Source organism: Panthera leo, chromosome C2, assembly GCF_018350215.1.
Source record: "Panthera leo isolate Ple1 chromosome C2, P.leo_Ple1_pat1.1, whole genome shotgun sequence".
Lineage (NCBI taxonomy): Eukaryota > Metazoa > Chordata > Mammalia > Carnivora > Felidae > Panthera > Panthera leo.
Window position 1 is genome coordinate 146,142,597 of NC_056687.1, and position 22,567 is coordinate 146,165,163.

Here is a 22,567-nt window from a genome sequence, read left to right on the forward strand (position 1 = left end):
CCGAGCTCTCTGGAAAAATAATGCTTTCAGAACTGGTGCCACTGCATGTGTCACAGTGGCAAAACCCACAAGTTGCCTGTCAGTACCCGTCCTCGTATTTTTCTTCACTACTAACAGAACTACTTATATGGTTGTGGGCATCAACATAGGTAGAGCTTTAAAACACCCACAAAAACAAGCAGACGAAAAATACTGTATTTCCCATTCTTTCCCGAAGAGAAAGTGTGTCACATGAAGAGGGGCGGGGGGTGGGCAGCTCCTGGGAAAGTTTCTTTCTGCTTCTTGCTGCTCCAACTTGAAAGTTGGAGAAGATGGCTGGAACCACAGTGCACAAATTACACCCATGAGTAAAACTTGATGAATGAATCCATCTCTAAGGGTGGCAGAGTGAAAATATGGAAGGATCTGGGGTCCCTGACACTAGGGTGGAGGTACCATCCAGCCGTCAGCACCCCTCCCAAGTCTCCCCAACATTCACCAGTCCCGCTCAAGGCTTGGGTGGTAAGCACCTGTATTCTCTGCTTGAAAACCTCTTAGGGTCATGGAAGTATGATCAGGATGGTCAGGGAGCTAATACTCCTGGGATAAGCTCTCATTCAATTAATTCCCCAATGCATTAAATACCCCATCTTCTTTACCCCTCGGATGGAACACCTCTGAGGTACGTTCTACACTCTTTCCCAGAGGTCATGGACAGTCGTCACAGCATTAATTTGCTCACTAACATTCACTATACTGGTTTCCTTCTTCACTCCACTGGCTCCCAAACAGTGCTTCCTGGGCTCACCAAGTGATCAGGCTTCTTGCTCTCAAATCCTTATCTGTGTCTTCTTACTGGGTAACCCAAGGTAAGATACCAACTCCAGGTTATCTATGTTGGAACCTCCTTTGAATAGAGAAAAATAAACCCCTCCAATGAAACCACAATTAATTGGGGTTTCATGTGCATGCTACTAAATCTCATCCTCTTTGATCCAGTGAGCAACGAGATACTTCTTGAAGTTCAAATCCCTTTATGTTACCAGATCTTTTTTTAATAAAGAACTATTGTTAAATGTCAAAAGCCCAAACAGGAATTTTAAAGTGTCTATGCCAACCAGTTGAACAGTTTTCAACCAACTGAATCAAGTCTACTAACTGCTAAAGGAAATACTGAAAATTATACTTTAAATGCTTATTTTTAGCAAATAAAATTTCAGTGAGACATTTTAACAATGGCCGGTAATAATGAATAGATTGCCAATTCTAAAGGAAATCTGTTTTCACTCGACCCATCCCCAGCATTTGATATGGTGGGGCATTCCCTCCTCCCCCCAAAATGTTTCTTTACTTGGCCAGGGGGTGACCACTCTCTTGGTTCTTCCTCTACCTCACTGGCTGCTCCTTTTCAGTCTTCATCGCTGGTCCTCTCCATCTTGTGCTCAAGTCCCAGGGCTCAGTCCTTGCCCTGCCTCTCCTTTTATATCTCTGATCTACACCTTTAGATGATCTCACCCAGTCCCATAATTTGAATTAACATCCCTATGCTGGTGGTTCTCAAACTTGTAGCTTTAGCCCCAACTTCCCCCCTGAAATTGAGACTCAAAAGTAATTCCTTACATCAGATCTGCTTGTCTGGCATAGACACCTCAAATTTTACATGACCCCAAACAGGTTAAACTACTCTCCTCAGAGTCCTTCTCTCAGCAGATGGCAATTCCTTTCTTATAGTTGCCCAGACTAAAAGTGTATGAAACTCTCCTGAATCCCCCATTTCTCCTGGAATACTCCACTCCATCAGCCAACCTTACCAATTCTACCTGCAAATGCCTCCAGGGTCAGACCCCTTTTCGTCACTTCCCTCATTGCGACTAGTATAAACGATCATCATTTCTTGTTTGAACTCTTGTGGTTGCCTCCTGTTTGGTCTCCCCGAATCCACGCCTGACCACAGACATCCTATTCTCCAAACGGTAATCAAAGTGATCCTTCTAGGGGCACCTAGGGTGGCTCAGTTGGTTGAATCTCTGACTCTTGATTTCAGCTCAGTTCATGATCCCAGGGTCATGGGATCAAGCCCCGGATCAGGCTCCATGCTGACAGTGGAGCCTGCTTAAGATTCTGTCTCTCTCTCACTCTCCCTCTGCCCTTCCCTCCCCCCCCCCAATTAAAAAAAAAGTGACCCTTCTAAAATAGAAGTTGAATCACATCAATACCCTGTTCAGATTGTCCAATGTTATTTCTGCCTGAATCTAAGTCCCCACCCACAGGGCCCAGTGTACTGACTCCCAGATACTTCTGTGATGTAATCATCTACCACTCACTCCATGATTCCCTCTGCTTCAGCCTCGCTTACCTCCACAGTGGTCCTTGAACATACTAAGAATATTGCTCCTCAGGCCTTTCACTGACCATATCCTCAATCTAGAATACCCTTCCCCCAGACACCCAGATGGTCCCCTCCCTCACTTCCTTAGTCTCCCCTCAAATGTCACCTTATTAGAGAGGCCCTACCCCAACCAACTTTTCTCCAATAGCACACGCTTCTCTCCTCTCCATACTCTTCCCCTCTCTTCTCCTTAATTTTTCTTCAAAATTCTTATTACCACCTGACTTGTCACATATTTACTTGCTGTCTGCCTCAACTAGACTGAAAGCCTCAGAGGAGCGGGCACTTTGTCTCATTCACTGCATATCCCTGGCACCTAGATAGTTGCCCAGGATATACTAGGCACACCATCTATATGTTCAAGGAGTGAATGAATTACAATTAACCTTTTGTTGGAAAATTATTCTTGACCATTCAGTCAAATACATGATTGGGGGTGGTGTATCTGAATATGTGAAGGATCAAAGAATGGACTTTTTAAAGTATCTGGTAACAGTTATTCTTTTCATTGATCAAGGAACTATCATCTCTCAAGAAAAGGTCCAACGGGAGCTGAGCCATGGCTATCGGGTTCCCGATAGAAGACAAAACAAGAGGCAAATCCCCACTTTGCCATAACTGCTTTTTCCATTTTACTCAAGGTGTTGGCTAAAAAACAGACAGCTTCCAACCGACTCATTCAATCATTTAGCTAAAATCCCGGCGGAACTCAATTCACTTCTAAAATGCATTGAGAAAACCCAGTAAAGAGGAGATGACAGGAATAGAAAAGTCGGTAACATTCAGTGGGCGCTAATGTTGCTTTTTATTTCATGAGACCTGAGTTATTGCAAATATCAATTTCAGGAACATTTTATGTAGACATTAAAACAAAGAAGCAACAAGATATGTAAAACACACATGTGCGCGCACACACACACACACACACACACACACACACACACACACAGTTATCACCAGAGAATAAAGTGATTCAGAGAAAGATTAAAATATTCTTTGACTGATGGAGATATTGAGAAAGCACACACCCTGAAGCGAAAACATGGAATAGAGCAATAGTACACATCTGCTTTTTACTCTTCAAAATGTAATCAACACAGTTGACGATATCGAATGGAAGCTTATTGAATATGCGAAGTCTAATACTCTTCAATCTTTTTTGCCTCCCAAATCAGAGTTCTAATCAGATTCACAACCTTACCTGTGGAACTCCGCACCCACACCTCTGAATTCTGTTTATTTCTTAGTCAAATAGAATTCTCCTAGAAACCCAGGACCAGGATCAGAGACAGAATTACAATCACTCGCTCCCAAGAGGAACAGAGGAGGTGTCTGCACTGAAAAGGCCTACAATTCCCAGATTCTCTGCCTAATATAAACCACTTAATAGTCTACACTGACGTTTCAAAGCTTGATAAAGGGAATGTTGTATAACCCTGGACTTCATTCTGGTTATTTCCTATATGCAGAGAATAAGATAAGAAATGGGCCCCTCACGCCGAGAGAGATACATAGCTGGAGACATCTGTATCTAATGTCTACTCCAAGCTAATGGCACAAGTGCTTTGGGAAGTGAATTAGTACCATTGCTTTCATTAAAAAGGCCATGCTACAAAGTGTCTGTCCTTATCCTTATCTCTAATTTAAGTAATTTAGAATAGATAACGGTTAATTTTAACTTTTGAGAATAAACATTCAGCTGCATAAAAGATACATCTTTGTAAAGTAAACATCTTAAACAGTTCCTCTGTTCAAAAATATATATACTTCTGATGCCCCTAAACACTTGTGCTACAGATGCCATGGCCGTATTTTCAAACTGACTCAGGGGTCGCTGAAATATTAGCTATCTCTTTGCTGGCAAAACATCGGAGTTATTATTCAGTCTTCACAAGGTTGCGCTAAGCCGCTGGTTTCAGATTTTGCCTTGCCTCAGAATCACCTGGAAAGCTACTTCAAATATAGAATGTTGAGTCGCACTTGAAATATAAAGGGTCTGATTCGGTAGGTCTGGGCGGGGCTGAGAACCTGTATTTCTAACAAGTTCCATGGCAATGTTGATGCTGCCAGTGGAGGGACCACCAATTCGAGAACCACTGCTTTCAACTATTAATTTACATGTTCTTGAAAAGGGCAATCGAAGCTTAGAACCCAGGCCCTCCCTGTGTGGTACTTACTAAATAAACTCTCTTCGAGGCTGTGTCCTAAAGACAACTTTTGAGCAAATCCATTTTTTCACTTCCTCCTTTCTAGCAACACTAGTGCCCAGGCAGCTAAAGAGTCCTTAACACTATTTGCTTAGCATTTCTGCTTTGACAGGCCAGACCAGGCCACCTTTCCTATTTCTCACCAGAAGGGCCACAGTCTCCGTGTCCCCAGATGCCCTGGATCTGAAAGCCTCCCCAGGACAGGACCCGTGCCTCTGGGGAACCAAAAGCCACAGCTACATGTCTCTCCCCAGTAGGTCTATCTCGTCCAGGAGGAAGTCCATGTCCTCCCGGCTCACTTGAGGGCTGATCACCACCTGGCGGAAGAAGTTGACCTTCCCCCGGTGGGGCTGGTAGCCCAGCATCAGGCTTCCCTTCTTCATCATCCGCTCCTTAATGGTTGGGGCCACCTGCACGGGCGAGAGGAGGGAGGCGGTGAAAGACAGAGCGCATTCCTGCTGCATTCCAACCAGGCATCTGATACTCACTGGCATCCACTGTGGACCCCGTTCCCTTGCGCACAAGGTCAACGTTCATAATGATCTACTGAGAACTTACAGCATATGAAGGCTGATCCAATGGCTTTAGATCAGTTAATTCATTTAACCTTCACAGTGACTTCACGAGGGAGATACAGATATCCCCATTTTTGGATGAGGAAATTGAGGTACAAGGTGATCAGACAGTCTGAGGTCCCATGTTCAGAAAAAGTCAGTGAAAGAGAAGGTAGCCTCACCTAAGCCCACACTCTGAACCCTAAATCTTTGGCACTGCTGTCTCTTTCAAAACAACCCAGTGTCCCCAGAGAGCACAGATTCAAATGTCTGTATCAAATGTCACATTCCCAACTTTGTCTGAACTAAAAACTCTTCCAGTTCAGGCATGTTTTTATTTTTTTAAGTTTTATTTAAGTTTGAGAGAGAGAGAGAAAAAGAGAGTGAGGGGGGAGGAGGAGACAGAAAGAATCCCAAGCAGGCTACAGACAGTCAGTGTGGAGCCTGATGAGGGGTTCAAACTCACAAACCCTGAGATCATGACCTGAGCCAAAATCAAGTTTGGGATGCTTAACTGACTGAGCCACCCAAATGCCCCTCCAGTTCAGGCATCTTAAATAAAGAAAATTAGCCTTGGGTGGGAAAACACACACACACACACACACACACACACACACACACACACACACACACACACAATAACAGTCTTGCATTGATAGTCTACAAAGGAAAACACGAATACAGATATTATGCACGGTTCTGCTTTGAAGACTAATATCTTATTAGTTTATTAATAGTATGCGTGAAACATAAACACTCTTTTATTAAGAGGTGTAAAGCCAGGAATAAAACAGGAAGCCCCTATTTTAAAGATTTCCAGGTAACACAGGGAAAATGGGACCTGATAATCCAACTATACAAATTTTTCTAAAAGTTTAATGTTTGAAGAAATTAGTCCAATTTAAGAACCAAATGGAAAAATCAGCCCATTTTCATATTGGTAGTGTGACCACCCAAGAACTAGGTTATAAACTTTTAAAAGAGCAAAGCTGCTCTTTGAAATACCAAGTCAAACAATTTAAAAGAGCGCACTCTTCCTGGCTTGGAAAGGCAAGCAAAGGTTTTCCGTTTTCCTTTTAACTGTTTCAAAATTTGAGTGCGTCTACATGAACACATGATGAAAATATAATGAGTTTATGTTCTCATCTCCTCAGAAAGATGAGACTTACTTAATTCAGAAGGGAAGAAAGCATACACAAATAACACCAAGCATGATGTGCTTTGAAATTCCTTAGGTTAGGGGCAAAATTCTCTGTTCCCGCAAGCCTATTTCAGGGTATGAACATCCCACACCATTCTAGTCTTTTTAAACATACCTATGTTTTGTCAGATATCCCCCTGAAAACAAGCCAAACTACTTTATCTAACATTCAACATCATCTTGAGCTATTGCAAAGCTTATGGAAAAATTGGGGGTTTTAGACCTCTATTGGCAGGATGTGTTAGACTCACCCACAGAGCCTTCCAGGGGTGTGTAAGGATAATTTTAACTCAGTACTTTTCCCCCGTATGTGCTAATTTTAGAACCTAAATCTTGCATAACGTGGACTACTCTAAGCCTACGACAGAAAAAACAAACATCCATTAAGCACAACCACATTGCCATTCTAGCAAAGTATTGGTGTTCTCTCACCGTATAATGAGACATGAAAAGAAAATCTATAAGCCTGAAAGAAAAAAATATAGAAAAAGAAGATGAAGTCAGAGGTCAAGTTAGTGAAAAAATATGAACGATCAAGTTCTACAGATTGCTGGAAGTATGTCACAAATTTTATCTGAGCTCTTTAGAGATTAGGAAAGCAGGGTTAAATAAACATCATCTCCAATCTCTGCAAAATTTAGTGACAAATGTTCAGTGGATGCTAAAAGGACGCAAGTAGGGAACACTCTACATACCTATGCTCTACGTATATCTGTTTGAAACTCTTAAATATGAATGCTCCAAGCATCCACTGAGTTTTCTTGCCAAGCTCTGTATTTAAGTATCATTTGTTATTGGAATTATAAAAATCTTGTGAAATGATATATAAGCAGATGAAAGGTGAATGCAAAAAAAGAGAGTGCTTTCCATAAAAACTAATTTGAATCCTTTGGAAAGGCTGGATGAAGTTGGGGGGGGGGGGGAGGGTTGCTAAACATCCCCGCAAGTCAGGTGCAGGAACAGAACTGGAAAAGCCTTCAAGCAGAATCTAGAGTCTAGACTGATTCTGCACACAGATGGCCACACAGCGGCCACACCCTCACTCTGCTTACAGAAACAGCGGCTGGACAGGACAGATGCCTCCTGTAGTTAATGTAAGAATGGTAAAGGCCCTTTGATCATCGGATCCCGACTCAAGAAAAACCTCACTTACTTTTGGAAAGCTTTTAGAAAAAATCCTCATTTGACAGGGAAAAGAAAACAGCAGCCTCCCACCAAAAGATGGGGGAAATAAATACACATAGATATATTTTAAGTTAAAATGTTTAAGTCATGTATGCATCACATTTTCTTGTAGGAGTATTTGCTGTAACTGACCAATCCTCACCACCTTGGGTAGGAGGGTTTCTTGTGTGACTGTGGATGTGAATGCGTGCATGTGCATGTAGGTATGTGTGTGTGTGCACACGTGTGTGCACAAGCACATGTACATTACACTTTTTAACCCACCGTTTGTCATTTAGTGCTCTCAAAAACCTTCCTGTTTTGTCACAAAGCAACGAGGAACCATGGTTTGACTCAGGTTCATGACAAAGGTACATTTAGTTTTATTTCAAACAAGTGGCCTCTTGATGTAAATGGAAGGTATGAGGGAAAAATACAATAGCACCATTGCTGATAACTATAGGAAGACGTGGGTCACATAACACAAATATCTGGCCAGGAGAGTCACAGACTATCAGTTTTAGAGCTTATGGATTGTGGTTCTGCCGACTTTTTTTAAAATAAAAATTCCTTTCATATTCATCTCTTTCTTCCTCTTGGTACCCAGGGGCATATAACAGGCTCTGGACTATAGCCAATTTTAAATTTAAAACAGGCATGTTCTTGGCTCAAGCCTAGTCTTCATTGTCTATTCCTGTTTACTTTTCAATAACCCTATTTCCCCCTTCCCAGGAATATTTTATGCCTTCCCTTTGGAGAGCATTAGAATTTGGATCCCAGCTCATAAAGTGTCAGAGGCTCACACGAGGCAATTATCAAAATGAATCTGTCAGTTTTGCCTTTCTTGTGAGCAAACCAAAAATATTCTCTAATGTGTGCAAGAAAGATAAAAGAGGACCCGTCGGCTCTTTTAATATAAAGATATTTTGGGTCTTTACAATTCTTGCCATTGTAGAATGGGCCTCCATGGCTAAAGACACATATACATGGGAACCAAACTTCTAAGCCACCTTTTGCCACTGATGTTCAAAATTATAAATAAATGACTACATATCTATGTGACTCAGAGAACAAACTAAGCAAGGGTTTAGCAGTACAACACTTATTTTATTTATGTGCCCATGCATATATGATTAATTCCTAGAGGCGATTAATCACTCTTAGGCAAGAAGGGAAGATCTCCTTTATCTATGAACGCTTTGTGGGGAAAAGCAAGCCATAAGCCACACCAGGGCCGATACTCACTAAATCTCTGTCGCAAATTATAATTGTAGCAGTGGGACTGGTTTACCCTTGTTGCCAACAAATATTTTACCAACTCTTCACAATCTCCAATGTGCTTTCACGTATCTGATTCCCACAAACTCACATTAAAGCTTATTTGAAAGGAACCTGTGTTTTGCAATTTAGAGACCAAGAATGGTCTCATTAACAGCCAGCTTATCATATTTGCACCTAAAAAAAAAATCACCTATTTTCTATTTATAAAACTCCACGCACAACCCAATGCTGGATAACCTGGATATTCTCTTTTGCTGATCGAAGCAGAGAAATAGTCCTAATCCGACAGGATGGGATATTCACAGGGGAAAGAAAATATGCACAAACTAAATATAAGTATCTGCATATCGCCCCTAAATGGAGCATGCATGGAGGAAAGCAATTTGGTAGGAGTGAGATTGCTTTCCAGCTCTCAATTATTTTACTGCTGGTTTTCCTTCAAATTGTAAATCAAATTCTTTTCGCATGCCTCAGTGCCCTGGTCCCTGCATCTTAAGTGGAAGAAGATCCTGACATTTCTATTTGGTTGCACAGAAACTTAATCGACACGTTTCTGTAGGATTGCTGTCCCCCCACCCCCGCCACCTTAAATTATGTTCCAGCAATGATTTAGTCATTTAAGCAGAATTCTGTTGTCACAGTCCTGCAGCATAAAATAGCATTTGATACTTAAAAGTTGCTTAAACCCAAGGGAAAAATAGAAAACGAAACTCTCTCATTCTGGCCAACTACAGTAATTTGATAACAAGTAACTGACCAGACACTAGCATAGCCTTTCAAGAAAATAAAATTTCATGTCCATTAAGTGGTATTTCTTCTTAAAAATTTGTAACATATTTAAGGTTGACAGTAACACATTTCGATACACAAAGTGTCTCTCAAACTCTGCGAGGAGGAGGTTTATTTTTTCCAATGCATTGCAGAAATACTTTTGTGAAATGCAACAAATGCGAACTATTGATTGAAAATGAATTACTAAATAAAAATGTGGTAAAAGACAGAATAACTACAAGCCCCATTAAATTTTTTTTTTTTAATTCAACAGTAAAGTTAATCTGTTAACGTGTCGTCAAAGTTTCTAAGCAGGAGCTCTTGAGTTCCATATTTTTCTTATCACAGACTGGGAATATTCAGTTCATGGATCTGCAAAGGGCTAGAGATGAACTTTTGAAGTCTCTGCTGCTCTGTTTTAACTCCCTTGGCTCCTTATGGGTATAGATTATGTTAGTTATGAATCTTGATGTTATTTTGCATGTTTATTTATGCCTCTTGCCATGGTCTCCGTGCCATTTTGAATGCTGTCTTGTATTCCATCACAACACTATGCCTTAGTTTACCTAAATCATTTCCCAGTTGTTAAATCTTGGGCCTGCTTCAGTCATAATGGCATTTCAGTGAAACCATGGACCCAATCATGAAACCTCTACATCAGTGTTTCAAAAGCTCGTGCAAAGATTATCATAGTAAATGGCTCAAAACGGTCTAAACTTCAGGACCCACGTATGCCTATGCAGGTGAAATCAAGTCACATTTTTTTCACCTGTAGAATACGCAGCATCACAACACCTAGGGTGGCTGTGAAGACAAATCCATAATTAAAAGAGATGATGCTTTTGCAGCTAATATGAGGGACAAATACTATAAGCTTCTACTCTGACTCTAGACAACAATATGACCCAGAGCTTCTAATAAATCCAGACAGACTTGTAGTTTTGCTAAATTCTCCCACAAACCATGAACAAATCAATGCTCCTCAAACTCCAGATTTTTAGAGCTATTGTCTCAATTTCAATTTAATTAACCTACATTCCATTTTCTCCAAGGAAGCAAAGATTCTTTGGAGGTAGGAGGCTAAACTCACAATAATTTGCAGATATTGTGGGTAGAACATACAGTGGGCAGGCAAGCTAATAAACTGAAGAGTAAATTATGAGACTAGTATTGTAATTAACATCTTGTTCTAAGATTACCTTGCCTGAAAGAAACTTATGTCAAATGCGGAAAATTATCTACAATATTTTTCTCTCTACAAAAAGTCACTTGAGGGGCACCTGGGTAGCTCAGTCGGTTGGGCGTCCGACTTTGGCTCAGGTCATGATCTCATGGTTTGTGGGTTCGAGCTCCGCATCAGGCTCTGTGCTGACAGCTCAGAGCCTGGAGCCTGCTTTGGATTCGGTGTCTCCCTCCCTCCCAGCCCCTCCCTCGCTCATGCTGTGTTCCTCTCCCTCTCTCAGAAACAGACATTAAAAAAAGAAAGAAAGAAAGAAAGAAAGAAAAAGTCACTTGAAACAGTTTTAAATTTCCCTCTATCTACACTAAACTCCATACCTCCTTGGCCTCTTCTGTATTCCCCACAACAGTTTATGGACATACCGAGACCACACGTCTCCATACAGGGTTAAGCAAAGAAACACTAAGAAAGGAATAAAATGGAGGCTAATGTTCAGCTGCTATACTTGAATGTTAGTTATTTTAGATCTGAGAGACGAACTTTTTTCTTTAAAGGGTTAGCTAGTAACTATTTTAGGTTTTGTTAGCCGTGCAATCTCTGTTGCAAATACTCAACTCCCCCATCACTAGCATGGAAGCAGCTCTAGACAATATGTAAACAAATGAGCAACGCTGTGTTCTGTTAAAACTTTATTTAGGGGCAATGAAATTTAACATACGGTTTTCACATATCAGGAAATACTAAGCTGCTCGTGATGACCTTTCAACCAGTTCAAAATGTTAAAGCCATTCGTAGTTCCTGGGCTATAAATCAATAGGTGATGAACTAGATTTGGTTGTGGACATATGAACCGACTCCCTGGTCAAAATGGAAAGATACGTGATGATATGTAAAATCTACCCTTTCAAAGGAAAAAGCGCATAGAAAGTTATATTCATTGGCTTTTTTCTTTGTCTTTTGTTTTGTTTTGTTTTCAGAAATTCTACATTGAGTCAGGAAACGCCAACAGTCTTCTTGACTGTCCTTCTCCAGCAGAGCATGAAACCAGTACCACAGATGGGTGGACAGGCTTTGTCACTCTGACTTTCTTCCAGCAGTTATCCCTGACCAATCCCGAAAAGTAACTTGCTTTATACTTTCTTCTCAAATAATCTGGGTTCCAATACAAAGCCTTGCCAGTAACTAACGTTATACACTTGTCAAAACCCATAGAACTATATACTTTCAGAGGTGAGCTCTATCTGTATGTAAATTTTTAAATTAATAAATGAATTCCTTTAAAAATAAAAGAGGCTTGGGGCGCCTGGGTGGCTCAGTCGGTTGAGCGTCCAACTTCGGCCCAGGTCACGATCTCACGGTTCGTGAGTTCGAGCCCCGTGTCAGGCTCTGTGCTCACAGCTCAGAGCCTGGAGCCTGCTTCGGATTCTGTGTCTCCCTCTCTCTCTGCCCCTGCCCAGCTCGCACTCTGTCAAAAATAAGTTAAAAAAAAAAACTAAAAAAAAATTAAAAAAAAAAAATAAGAGAGGCTCTAAGGAGACACGGAGCTCTAAGAGATTAGGCAAATAACTTTAATTCCCAAAGCCCAGTTTCCTCATCTCTAGGCAGGAGATGATAATAGGATAGTGTCCCTTCATTCAACTGATAAAATATGGAATATGATACTATAGTGCAGCATGTAATGCGAACAGACGGCACATGATGAAGATTAATACTCTTATTCAAACAAAGTCTAGAGCACAAACTCTAGAAAGGAAACGGAGGTCTAAATTGGGATGTTTCTTTCCAGTTCTGTCACTCACTGCATGTCCTTAAGCAAATCACGTAATTTCCCCGTAGCCCTGAAATGAGAAGGGTCATGGTAACCACTTTCGGGTGCCCAAGATAAAACTATTTTGGACACAGTGGCACTTGAAGTTTTTCTTCATGGTGAGCAGTGCGGCCTAATGGAAACCGACTGGCTCAAAGTTTTTATAGAGGCTCTACAGCACATTAGATCAAACATTTAAATGTACCCACCGTGCTTATTAAATGTGATTCACACATGATAATGGAAGATTTCAGGTGAGTTGTGGGTGACTGAGCTAACATAATCTTTTGTTTGATGTCTGATTTTCCACTTTCTCTTTTGCATGTTGAGGCGATTTTTAAAAAACAGCAAATATTTTTATATATCCCTGTACAATTCCTCTGTCCCCGCCCTAATTTTTCCTGATGGCTAAATAAACTGGAGTTTACTGAGTGACCACTTTTCCTGTTTCCTCAGGACAGATCAATTTATGCCTGTAATTATCAATACGTGCCTTTCATTATCATAAGTGAGTCTAGATGCTGAGTTATAGGTTTAGAATAACCATACATAAACCAAGAGGCTAGTTTAGACTGACCCGGGACCTAATTCCTGAAATTCGATGTGGCTTTGGACCAACATTTGACTCCTCTGGGACTCACCTTCTTCTGTCAAGACCTGATAATCCCTTGTAGGATTGTCAGGTGGACTGAATGAAATAATACATACGAAATGCACCAAGAATAGAATCTGGCACCTTCTAGACACTAGTATTATTAGTTTCTTAAAATGAATCTGTTTTTAATCAATTTACATTCATACCTGGTCTTTTATCACATTCTTTCATTATCCTCTCTTGAGAGATGAGCATTTGAAAGTTATGTGAAAACACGATTTATCATTTATTCTTTCTCCCCAAAGCATCTAAACTGTATTTAAGTAATTCTGAGATGTTGTGAGTTAGGAGTTTTAGAAATTAAATCTCGCACCTCATGTATGCCACTTCCGTATTAATCTTCCATTTAAGTTCCAAGTTTTTCCCAACACTTAGCAAAGTAAACTTCTTTTTCTTTTAAAAAGTAACACAGTAGTTGAGCATCTTGGCAGTTTGGTGGTGGGGGTGGGCAGTGGGCAGGGAAAAAAGCTTTCCACTGAAATGTATTGTGGGCAGGGATGAGTTTCTATTGTATGTTAGAAATTTCCACGTGTCGTCTAAGTATTTTGCAGGAAGCAGAAATACTTTCCAAGTAAAAATTTACTTCTTCCTTGGACACGTGGAAAAGTCGTAAACTGAAAAGGTCATCTGTCCCCATATCCATGAGCTTGTGCCCAAAATTGTACGGTCTCCTTGTGCTGTCCCACCACTTATATTTTTATCAAAGGAAGACCAAAGAGAAGTATTAGGTGTTCCCCAAATGTGTCTGGAGATACAAATCAACTGGATCAGGGGGTCCCAATCCAGAGCATCTGAATTTGAATCTCAGTGTGTTAGACCTGGTCGTCTTCATATTTACCAGGCACTTCAAATGCTTGTTATCGTGACGCAAGTTTGAGAACACGGCGAATGACAGTCCTTTACCTAGGACCCCGGGAGAGGTGATGATGGGATGAGAGGTGAGAGATGTTTGGGACCAGAAAAACAACTTTAAGAGAGGAGGGGAGAGGAGATTGGGAATCTCCCCTTCCTGAATTTCTTTTGTCAATTTTATAATAAAATAAGACTTAGCTGGCAGGGGATACTGTGATCCTGAAAAATAAAAAAATAAAGAAATAATAAGCCAGTCTCCTTCAAAGAAATTGCTGGCCAACTTTTCTATTAATCGTAAAGCCTGATAAAGTGTTCAGAACACTTAACCGTGGCCCAGGAAACAATAAAGCTCTTTGTCTTGATTGCTAGGAGAATCAACTTGCCTCTTTCCATATATTTTCTGCCATTCCTTACCTGTCCAATTCTCTTCTTACTCCTGCACACAACACTCACTCATTCCCCTGGTATCTGCCCCCCTATAATTTAGATCTGAGTTACATCGGTATAAGTCTCCCAAGCTTAAATTATGTAAAATTGATGGCCGATAGCCCATGAAATCAGATGCATCTAAAGGATCATTTCAGCTTGGCAGAACATAGAGAAATAGGCCACACTTAGAGTGGACGTACCTTTTTTCAAATATGGATTTTTATCCCTATTTTCCTCCAGAGTATATCTCAAAATCAGACTTGCACAAAATGAAAAAGTGTTTCGACTTCAAAGCACTGTCCTGTTCATGCCCTTTCCGATACAGAGGAGCTAAGCCACGAAAACAGAGTTTAGAATCCTGGAAAGGCCGAAGGACACAGTTAGCTTCACATTTGGTGTTTACAACGTGGAAATGACAATGACGGCAATTCCAATAAACCTAATGTCAGTCATATATTCAAGGCAGCTGAAATGAACAGTCATAAAAATAAACCAAACTGAACTGAAAGCGTTAGCTGAAGAATGGACACAATAAACGTTTTACACACTCTATAAAGCAAAAACTTAATCCTCAATTGTGTCACAGGAGCCATGAGAGCTAATAGCTGCTCGGTAACTGTTGTGGGCCAACCCCCAACTTTTCGCCCATTTTGGGAGATCCCTGTCTTGTTCCTTAATTTGACAAGTTATTCGGTAATTCTTTCCTTAAAATGACAGCCGCCCTGGGGTCCTATCACCTCGCTAGGGGCTTTTGTGTCTAAGTGTTTTGGATTGCTTGCCAAGACTCTCTGCATTTCACGTCTGAAGGTCAAGGGTGCTCAACACCTCCCAGTGCTTCAACTAAACCTGCCCAAGGAAGAGTCACGTTGCCCAAAATGCCAACGATGCCCCTGTTGAGAAACATGGATCATGAGCCCCTTGTGCTCCAGGGATACCTCCCACACTCTATCTTGACACCTCCGGGTCCTTTTGGTTTCTCTCAAGAGTTCTGACCCTTGCTTTGGTCCAGAACACAGGACTCAACTGATGACTCGGCAAAGGGAATGGGATCTTCAGAGGCCAACAGTACTTTCTGTTGGCTCCCTTAGGCCCTTTTTATTTTAATTTTTTCCTGCTTTACTGAGGTATAATTGACAATGAAAAACTGTGTGTAATTACAGTGTACAATGTGACTTTCTGCTGTACATATACATTGTGAAGGGATGGCCCAAAGATTCTTAACATACTCCAAGAGTATCACCCCATGCGAGAGGATAAAATGAGTATCGTCCAGGTTTCTCCCTAGGTCCTCTGGGCGGCGGTCCATATTTCTAAATGCTGCATCTGGCAGGGCAGGGACACAGCTTGGAAGCCTCCAGCTAGTTCCAGCACGACTGCCTTCTAGAGCCAGGGGCTCAGACTCACCAGCTTTTTGCGACAGGGAGGCACATTCATATCCTTCCCACACACTCATGAGGTAAGGAGCGCCCAGTACGCCTTCTAAAGTGGATGAGAGTCTGATTCCTTTCCCAACAGGTTTTCCCAGGGTAACTTTCCCTGAGAAGTCTTTTCCCCTTGGACAACTGGCAAAGGACAACTGGCAAAGGGCAACTGGCAGCTGAAATTCTGTCTTCTGACTCAGCCATTACCAACAAGCCTCTAACTGCCAGTGAGGCTGTTTGAGGCATAAATGCCAAACCCCTACCCAGCGGCAGCACAGGCACAGATGTGGGAGGCGGTCCTGTGTTGGCACAGCGATTATTTTAAGGTGCAGAACCTGCATTTAGGCTCAGGAGGCTAAGCTTCCTGAATTGCAGAATTATGGGCTTTTAGAGTAGATTCTGGGCCTGACAGGCAGGGAGTAAAACAGGAAGTGATCCCATGATGTTACGCTGCTCTGAACTGAGAGACATCCTACTCTGCCCAGCCTGCCGACACGTCCGAATTATGCCTCGGTGAGGTGCTCACTGGCCCGAACCCACCTACCTGCAGCCACTCCCCTGTATCCTCATCTCGCTTAGAGGTTGTTTTGTTTTGTTTGCACTGATATTTGCTTCTGGAGTAAATTGAAGTCCAAATTGTCTTTCTGACCTTTTCTGGTTTGGTAGAATACAGCTGTCCACTGACCACCCCCAAGTTAGCTACACACCCAAGATACACTCTCACCTCTTCCTATGGCTTGTCTTTGCATGTCTATTTATAAGTGCTTTGCATATCATTTCACCGCACTTAATTTACCAAGCTCTAGTGTATCCTAAAATGCCTGGTGTTTCGACCTCAGAGGCAAAACCCGAACTTTTAAAGACAGATGTTTTATGTACCTCACTTTTCTTTCTTTCTTTCTTTATTAAATCAAAGAGAGCTACCATGAGGGTATTTAAAAATAATTATTGTTCCTGTATTACTCATAAAAATATTGAGAAAATAAGTGTTATGTTCCTTGCTGAAATCTTTATAAATGCTCCTAAAGGATTTTTTTTTTTTTTTACAATTAGTGCTGTAAATAGCAAGCAACAGCTTTTAACAGCAATCCAGACCGCTTACTTAAGTAACAAAATGCTTTAGGTTTGCACATTTTGTGCAAATTAACAAAAGTGATTATGCATTCTTCCTTATGGAGCTCACTCAACACTCTTCAAGTGCTTAAAATTGGACGTTGCCTCTTCCTCAAAGTCATGGTGGTTCGGTTGGTTCCAGGGGGCTACAGGCTAGAGAGGGCTGCAGAAGGGGAGCAGGGATGCCAGAGGGGCAGGAAGAAGGCCCAGAGCAGACAGGGCCCTTCTTGGCCTAAAGCAAGCCCCACCTTAGCTGTCTTTAATATATTAGAGTTCTATGTGAGAGTTTGTGGGACAACAAGGGCTCCGCCAGGTAAAAACAAAACAAAACAAAACAAAAAAACAAGTTTGAACTTGATTGGCAATGTATTTGTTATTATTATTCAAGACTGACCGTTTTGAGATATCCAAAAAATACCCCTCAAGATGTTAGCTAAAGGGATGCCTCGTTACATGCTGAGTCTAAGGGGCGAGGGGGGCTCTTGGTTGACATTCTTGACCAAGTTGGGGAAACTGAGGAAAGTCACAGAGAAACAGGTTGCAGAGTTGAGGATATGTCACACACGGCCAAGCTGTGTCCAAATGTAGCAACAGTGAATAATTATTGGCCGTTTCACATAACTGAACCTCAAGTATATCCTAGTACAGCTGCACTACGGAGCTATATCACCTCCCATCTAAGGGCCGGTTTGTTTCTCCCACGTGATCATCATTCCATTCCTGTGCTTTTACTCTCCCATAATCACCCCAGAGTTTCAACTTATCCATTTGCCATTTGAATGGCTTCCATTTGTAAACCACTTGTTCGTGTTCCTTGACCGTTTTGTGTGATCGTCTTTCACTGATTTAGAAGAACATTTTATTACTAAGAACATCAACTATCTGATTGCTTCACATGGTGCAAGTTGTTTACGTGCTTTTAATTGTTTTGGTTATTTCATGTACAGTTTTATTATGTATACAGTCAGACCTATCAACTACATCTGTATTTTTTTTCCAACACTCGTTTTACCCTAGGCCAGTTAAATAAATATGGTTTTCTGATTTGATTGTGATGCTTAAAACCTTTAATCCATTTGAACGTTCCATTTGCACCTTACATACGTTAGAAATGCACTCCTTGTATTTAACCAGGAGTCTCAACATCACTGAAGGAACAAGCCTGCCTTTCCCCAGCATGTATTGGGAATACGTATGAATACTTAGGTCTGAGCTTTCTATTCTGTAAGATTGATATGTCTATTCTTAGAATAATCAAGCTGTTTTACTTATTTCAGTCCATAAAATATCAAACGCCCCTTTCAGCATTCACCCTTCTCAAAATGTTCTTACCTAATACTACCCACCTGCTCTCTTAGATGATATTGAAAAACACTGTGACAAGTTAAAAACAAAAACAAAAACCTTTCCATGATTATGATTAGAATTATATTCACGCTGCATATGAATTAGGGAAAAGTCAATCTTCTTATGTAGAGTTTTGGTGTTTTTCAGTTTCTAAATGAGGTAGTTTTGTTTTTGTTTTTTTTAAATATGGCTGCATGGTTTTTGGCATTCCTCTCAAAGAGATTTCCCGACCTGGAGAGGATTGGTGGCAGGCTAGGCACCAGTAATGTGGTAGATGTTGCACACCTCCAAGGTGAGGTTAGGAGAGGTACAGCAGTGTCCAGCTGATTCTCAGGGACCCTGGCTTCTTGAAGTCTAACTATCCTGAGCCCACCCCCTATGATGAACCCCAAGCCACCCGGAGAGGCGTCAGGTAGGGCTCTGACAGGCCCAAATGAGTTCCCAGCCAAGGGCCGGCATTAACCATCAAGTATGAGTGAATATGTTTCCAGAATATTCCAGCTCCAGCCACCGAATCACCCTCAGCTATTTTAGTCCTCCCAGATGAGGCTCCCGACATCCCATCCCCTCTGTGCTCTGTCTGAATTCTTAACCTCCGAAAGCCATGAGCATAATAAAATGGCTGTTTAAAGCTGCTTCATGTGGCATAATTTGTAAAACAGAAATTGTTACTGGGAACATTAAAGTTTTGGGGGGGTGTCCTTAAAGTTTCGTACTTTTGCAGTTTTCTTCGATAGGTACTATAATTATTTAACTCTTAGAGACTTAATGTATTTTTTGCTATTGTGGTTGAGAAAAATTATTCTAAAAGGCTCCCTTCTGATATAAATTTCAATTCTCCAGCTCCTAGGTTCTTACTCTTTGTGCAAGGAAAAGCTTCTTTAGATATTCAACTTCGTACGTCTATGGTAGCCAATTTCTCAAAGCTTTTTATTTGATGTCCTTGGGTGTTATAGATACAGAATCGCACAATCTAAAACGAACACATTTGAGTCTTCCCCTCTGAAATATTTTAAAGCCCATGTCTTTTTCTGGTTATCACAGTGGTTAGCACTCCCAGAACAACATCGACGCGCAGCAGCGAGGGGCAGATGTTCCTAATTTGTTAGTGAGCCTAATGGGAAGGCTTTTCATGTTCGGTAGATATTAATCGAAGACATCATACAAGCAAACAAAGGACACAACCGTGAGACTACCTGCAAGGCTTAACATTAATTTTGGTCATTCAGCCTATGTTTTTTGTGTTTTGGTTGTTTTTTTTTTTTTTTTTTCTCTTGCTTCATTTTAAGTGGGAGAAATAATTTTGGAATACTTTCGTAATTGACTTGGCCAGAGACAGGGAGAAGATGATGAAATTGCTTTTTTAAAGCCCGCATTTGCTTAGCTTTTGAAATGACGGGCGTTCTGCTGAATGGAGCAGTAAAAACGGAATGTGTGCGGCAACACCGTGTGCGAGGCTGGCTAATCAATCAGACAGGTTCGGGGGCTCCGAAACCACGACATAAATTAAGTTCTTCAACCTGTGTGAGTGGATTACTGTGCAGCAACCTGAAATAATCCTCCCGTCTTTGAACGCTGTCCTGACCCAGTTTGGGGAAGTATCTTTAATATCTGGTTCTACTCCGCTGACCTCCAGGCAGAAGAGCCAGACCCGATCTGCATTTAACAGGCAACTTTCACCTGCAGGCCCACAAAAGGGTCAGCTTTCTTTAAACAGGAAATTGAAACTCCTATCACATGGCCAGCTTTTTAGGTGACTTTACTTTCTATTTTATCACCCCGACAAATGGAAGGAAGGCAAGGCTGTGGAATAACTTAAGTGCCTCAGAACGGTGCGGACCTATTGATGCAAGTAAATCAAAATCCGTTGACTGGACCTGCTCTTACTCACCGCTGATTATTTGTCAAGTCGCGGGCCCTCGCCCCAGAAAGAAAAGCAGAAACACACGTGTAGGAGACGAGCTGAGTCCGGGTTGCTAGGACAAAACACGGAACAATAAGCCACCCGGACGAGGAGTGGGCCTGTGAAGTGCTCACAGGAAGCAGTAACTGGGAGATTTCACAGCACACTCTGGTTACCTAAGTGATGGGCAGGAGGACGGATGACTGGGAGACTGGGAGGGGGCGCTCACTCATTGCTATAGTACAACTAAGTGAAACCTAAGGAGTACAGCTCAAACTAAGGTGCATTAGGTTAGATCCAGGATGAATCCTGCTTTAGAGGAACCCAGGTAATCCTTGTTTGGCTCTAGTTTTCCCTGCATTAGACATGGCACTAAAGCCCTCACACCCTGAGGATACTACGCACTTAGATTTCCGTAGGCAAAGTCCAGGCAACTGCTGGATGATTCTAAGCTACTGTTCGATGAGTATCTACCATCATAAAAGTGGTTTGGTCAGATAGAAAGATGGCGTCAATCTCCAGCACAGGGGTTGGCAAATGTTTTCCGTAAAGGGCCAGACGGTAAATAGTTTAGGTTTTGGAGGCTATATAGTTTCTGTCATGACTACTCAGGTTGTAAGTGAAAGTAACCACGGATAACAGAAAACCCATGAGGGTGGCTGTGTTCCAGTGAAACTTTATTTATAGAAATAGGCAATGGGCTGAATTTGGTCTGCAGGCCAACCCCTGCTATAGCATAAGAAAACTTAAAAAAAAAACCACACACATATAAAGAAATAAAAACATGTTAAACCTAATGTTTTACAATCAGGTTTATATTGTTTTAACACTAAAAGCTACCCAGTGGTCACTGAAGGACACTGATAATTTGTTGGCTTTCCCATATTTAAAGACAGATGGTATAACCACTTCACAAGGTTTTTGTAGGAATTAATTAAGATGACATATAAAGTACCAGTGACCAGGCACTCAATGAATTTCAGTTTCTTTCATCTTTCATCTCTCTTTTTTCATCTTTGTCCACTCCGAGTGGATTCCCACTGAAGGGCTATTTAATGCATGCCAAGTTAATGAGTGAGGTCCAACAGTAATGAGGTGAAACAGAGACATCTGCTGAGCTATTGGTTTGATGAGATACACTTACGATAACCAAGAATAACTATTAATACATGCCGTGATTTACATGTCCATTAATTAGACTTCCAATTATATTGACCTGACATAGAAATGCTTTCTTCCCAATTCAGGTGTATATTTTGAGTGACAGCTAATAATTCTGTGTTTTATACCAAAGTCATACAATTCCTAACGTCTTGCATTAGAGCTCTGTCCTACAAGGGTAGAAACCAAAATCTCAGTGCCATCTGCTCAAATAAAAATACATCCATTTTATCATTTATTGAACTCAGACTAGGAGGTCAAGTTTTCTTTTAAAAAGCAATGAATCTTAATATGGTTCTCTATGTTCTTTAAATGTCTTTAATCATAAATAATCAGAGTCAAATGTGCTCAGGAGCTGATGGCCAATATTTACTATCTTTGGCGCGTGGGCTAGAGTGACAATTGTTGAGATAATTGAACCACTTTTTCTCCCTATAAATTTAAAGGCCACCAGAGAAAAGTATTACTTTTTTTTAAGGACACTTTCTGCCTGATTTAACATTTTAAATTTATCTTCCAATTCTCCTCTTGGAGTTCATCCTGTTTCCAAATACTAAAATCACCTCTCCTCCGTTCTTCCTACTTCTTCTACTGCCAAAATAATGACCAATATCATTAACAACCACACGGTGTCTGTTCTGTCCATGAGGTGGATAACCTGACACGTATCATATCTATCACAGTCGCTCCTAAGACACCAAGGCAGGTATAAACACCTTCCTCCTGAAGCAGTATAAAAAAGAAAGGTAGAAATATTCTTCTGTAAAATTGGGGTATATGCTTATGGAGACTTCTACCTTATTCACAGAGTAGGGGAGATTTTTTTTAATGTTTATTTATTTTTGACGGGGGGGGTGGGCAGAAAGAGAGGGGGACAGAAGATCTGAAGCAGGCTCTGCACTGACAGCAGAGAGCCGAATGTGGGGCTTGAACTCACGGACCATGAGATTATGATCTGAGCCATGCGCAACCGACTGAGCCACCCAGACGCCCTAGTAGGCGAAATTTTTAAGGTAAATGAAACTGCTCTGAGCTGACAGCATAGTTGTATGCTTGAAAAAACATGGGGAAGGGAGATGACTTAAGGGAGATGACAGGAAAATGACTTAATATCCATTTACTCCTCATGTTAATATAATTCAAGTATAGTGGT

General features: G+C 41.2%; 1 protein-coding gene across 1 annotated transcript in view; it reads right to left on the reverse strand.

Annotated features, from left to right (window-relative positions):
* Positions 1 to 3,291: 3,291 nt before the first annotated feature.
* Positions 3,292 to 22,567, reverse strand: part of GADL1 (glutamate decarboxylase like 1) — a 279,311-nt gene continuing 260,035 nt past the window's right edge. The window contains exon 18 of the mRNA XM_042955688.1: positions 3,292 to 4,985. Coding sequence (XP_042811622.1) covers positions 4,812 to 4,985 — 174 coding nt within the window. The 3' untranslated portion in view covers positions 3,292 to 4,811. The remainder of the gene's footprint in view (positions 4,986 to 22,567) is intronic.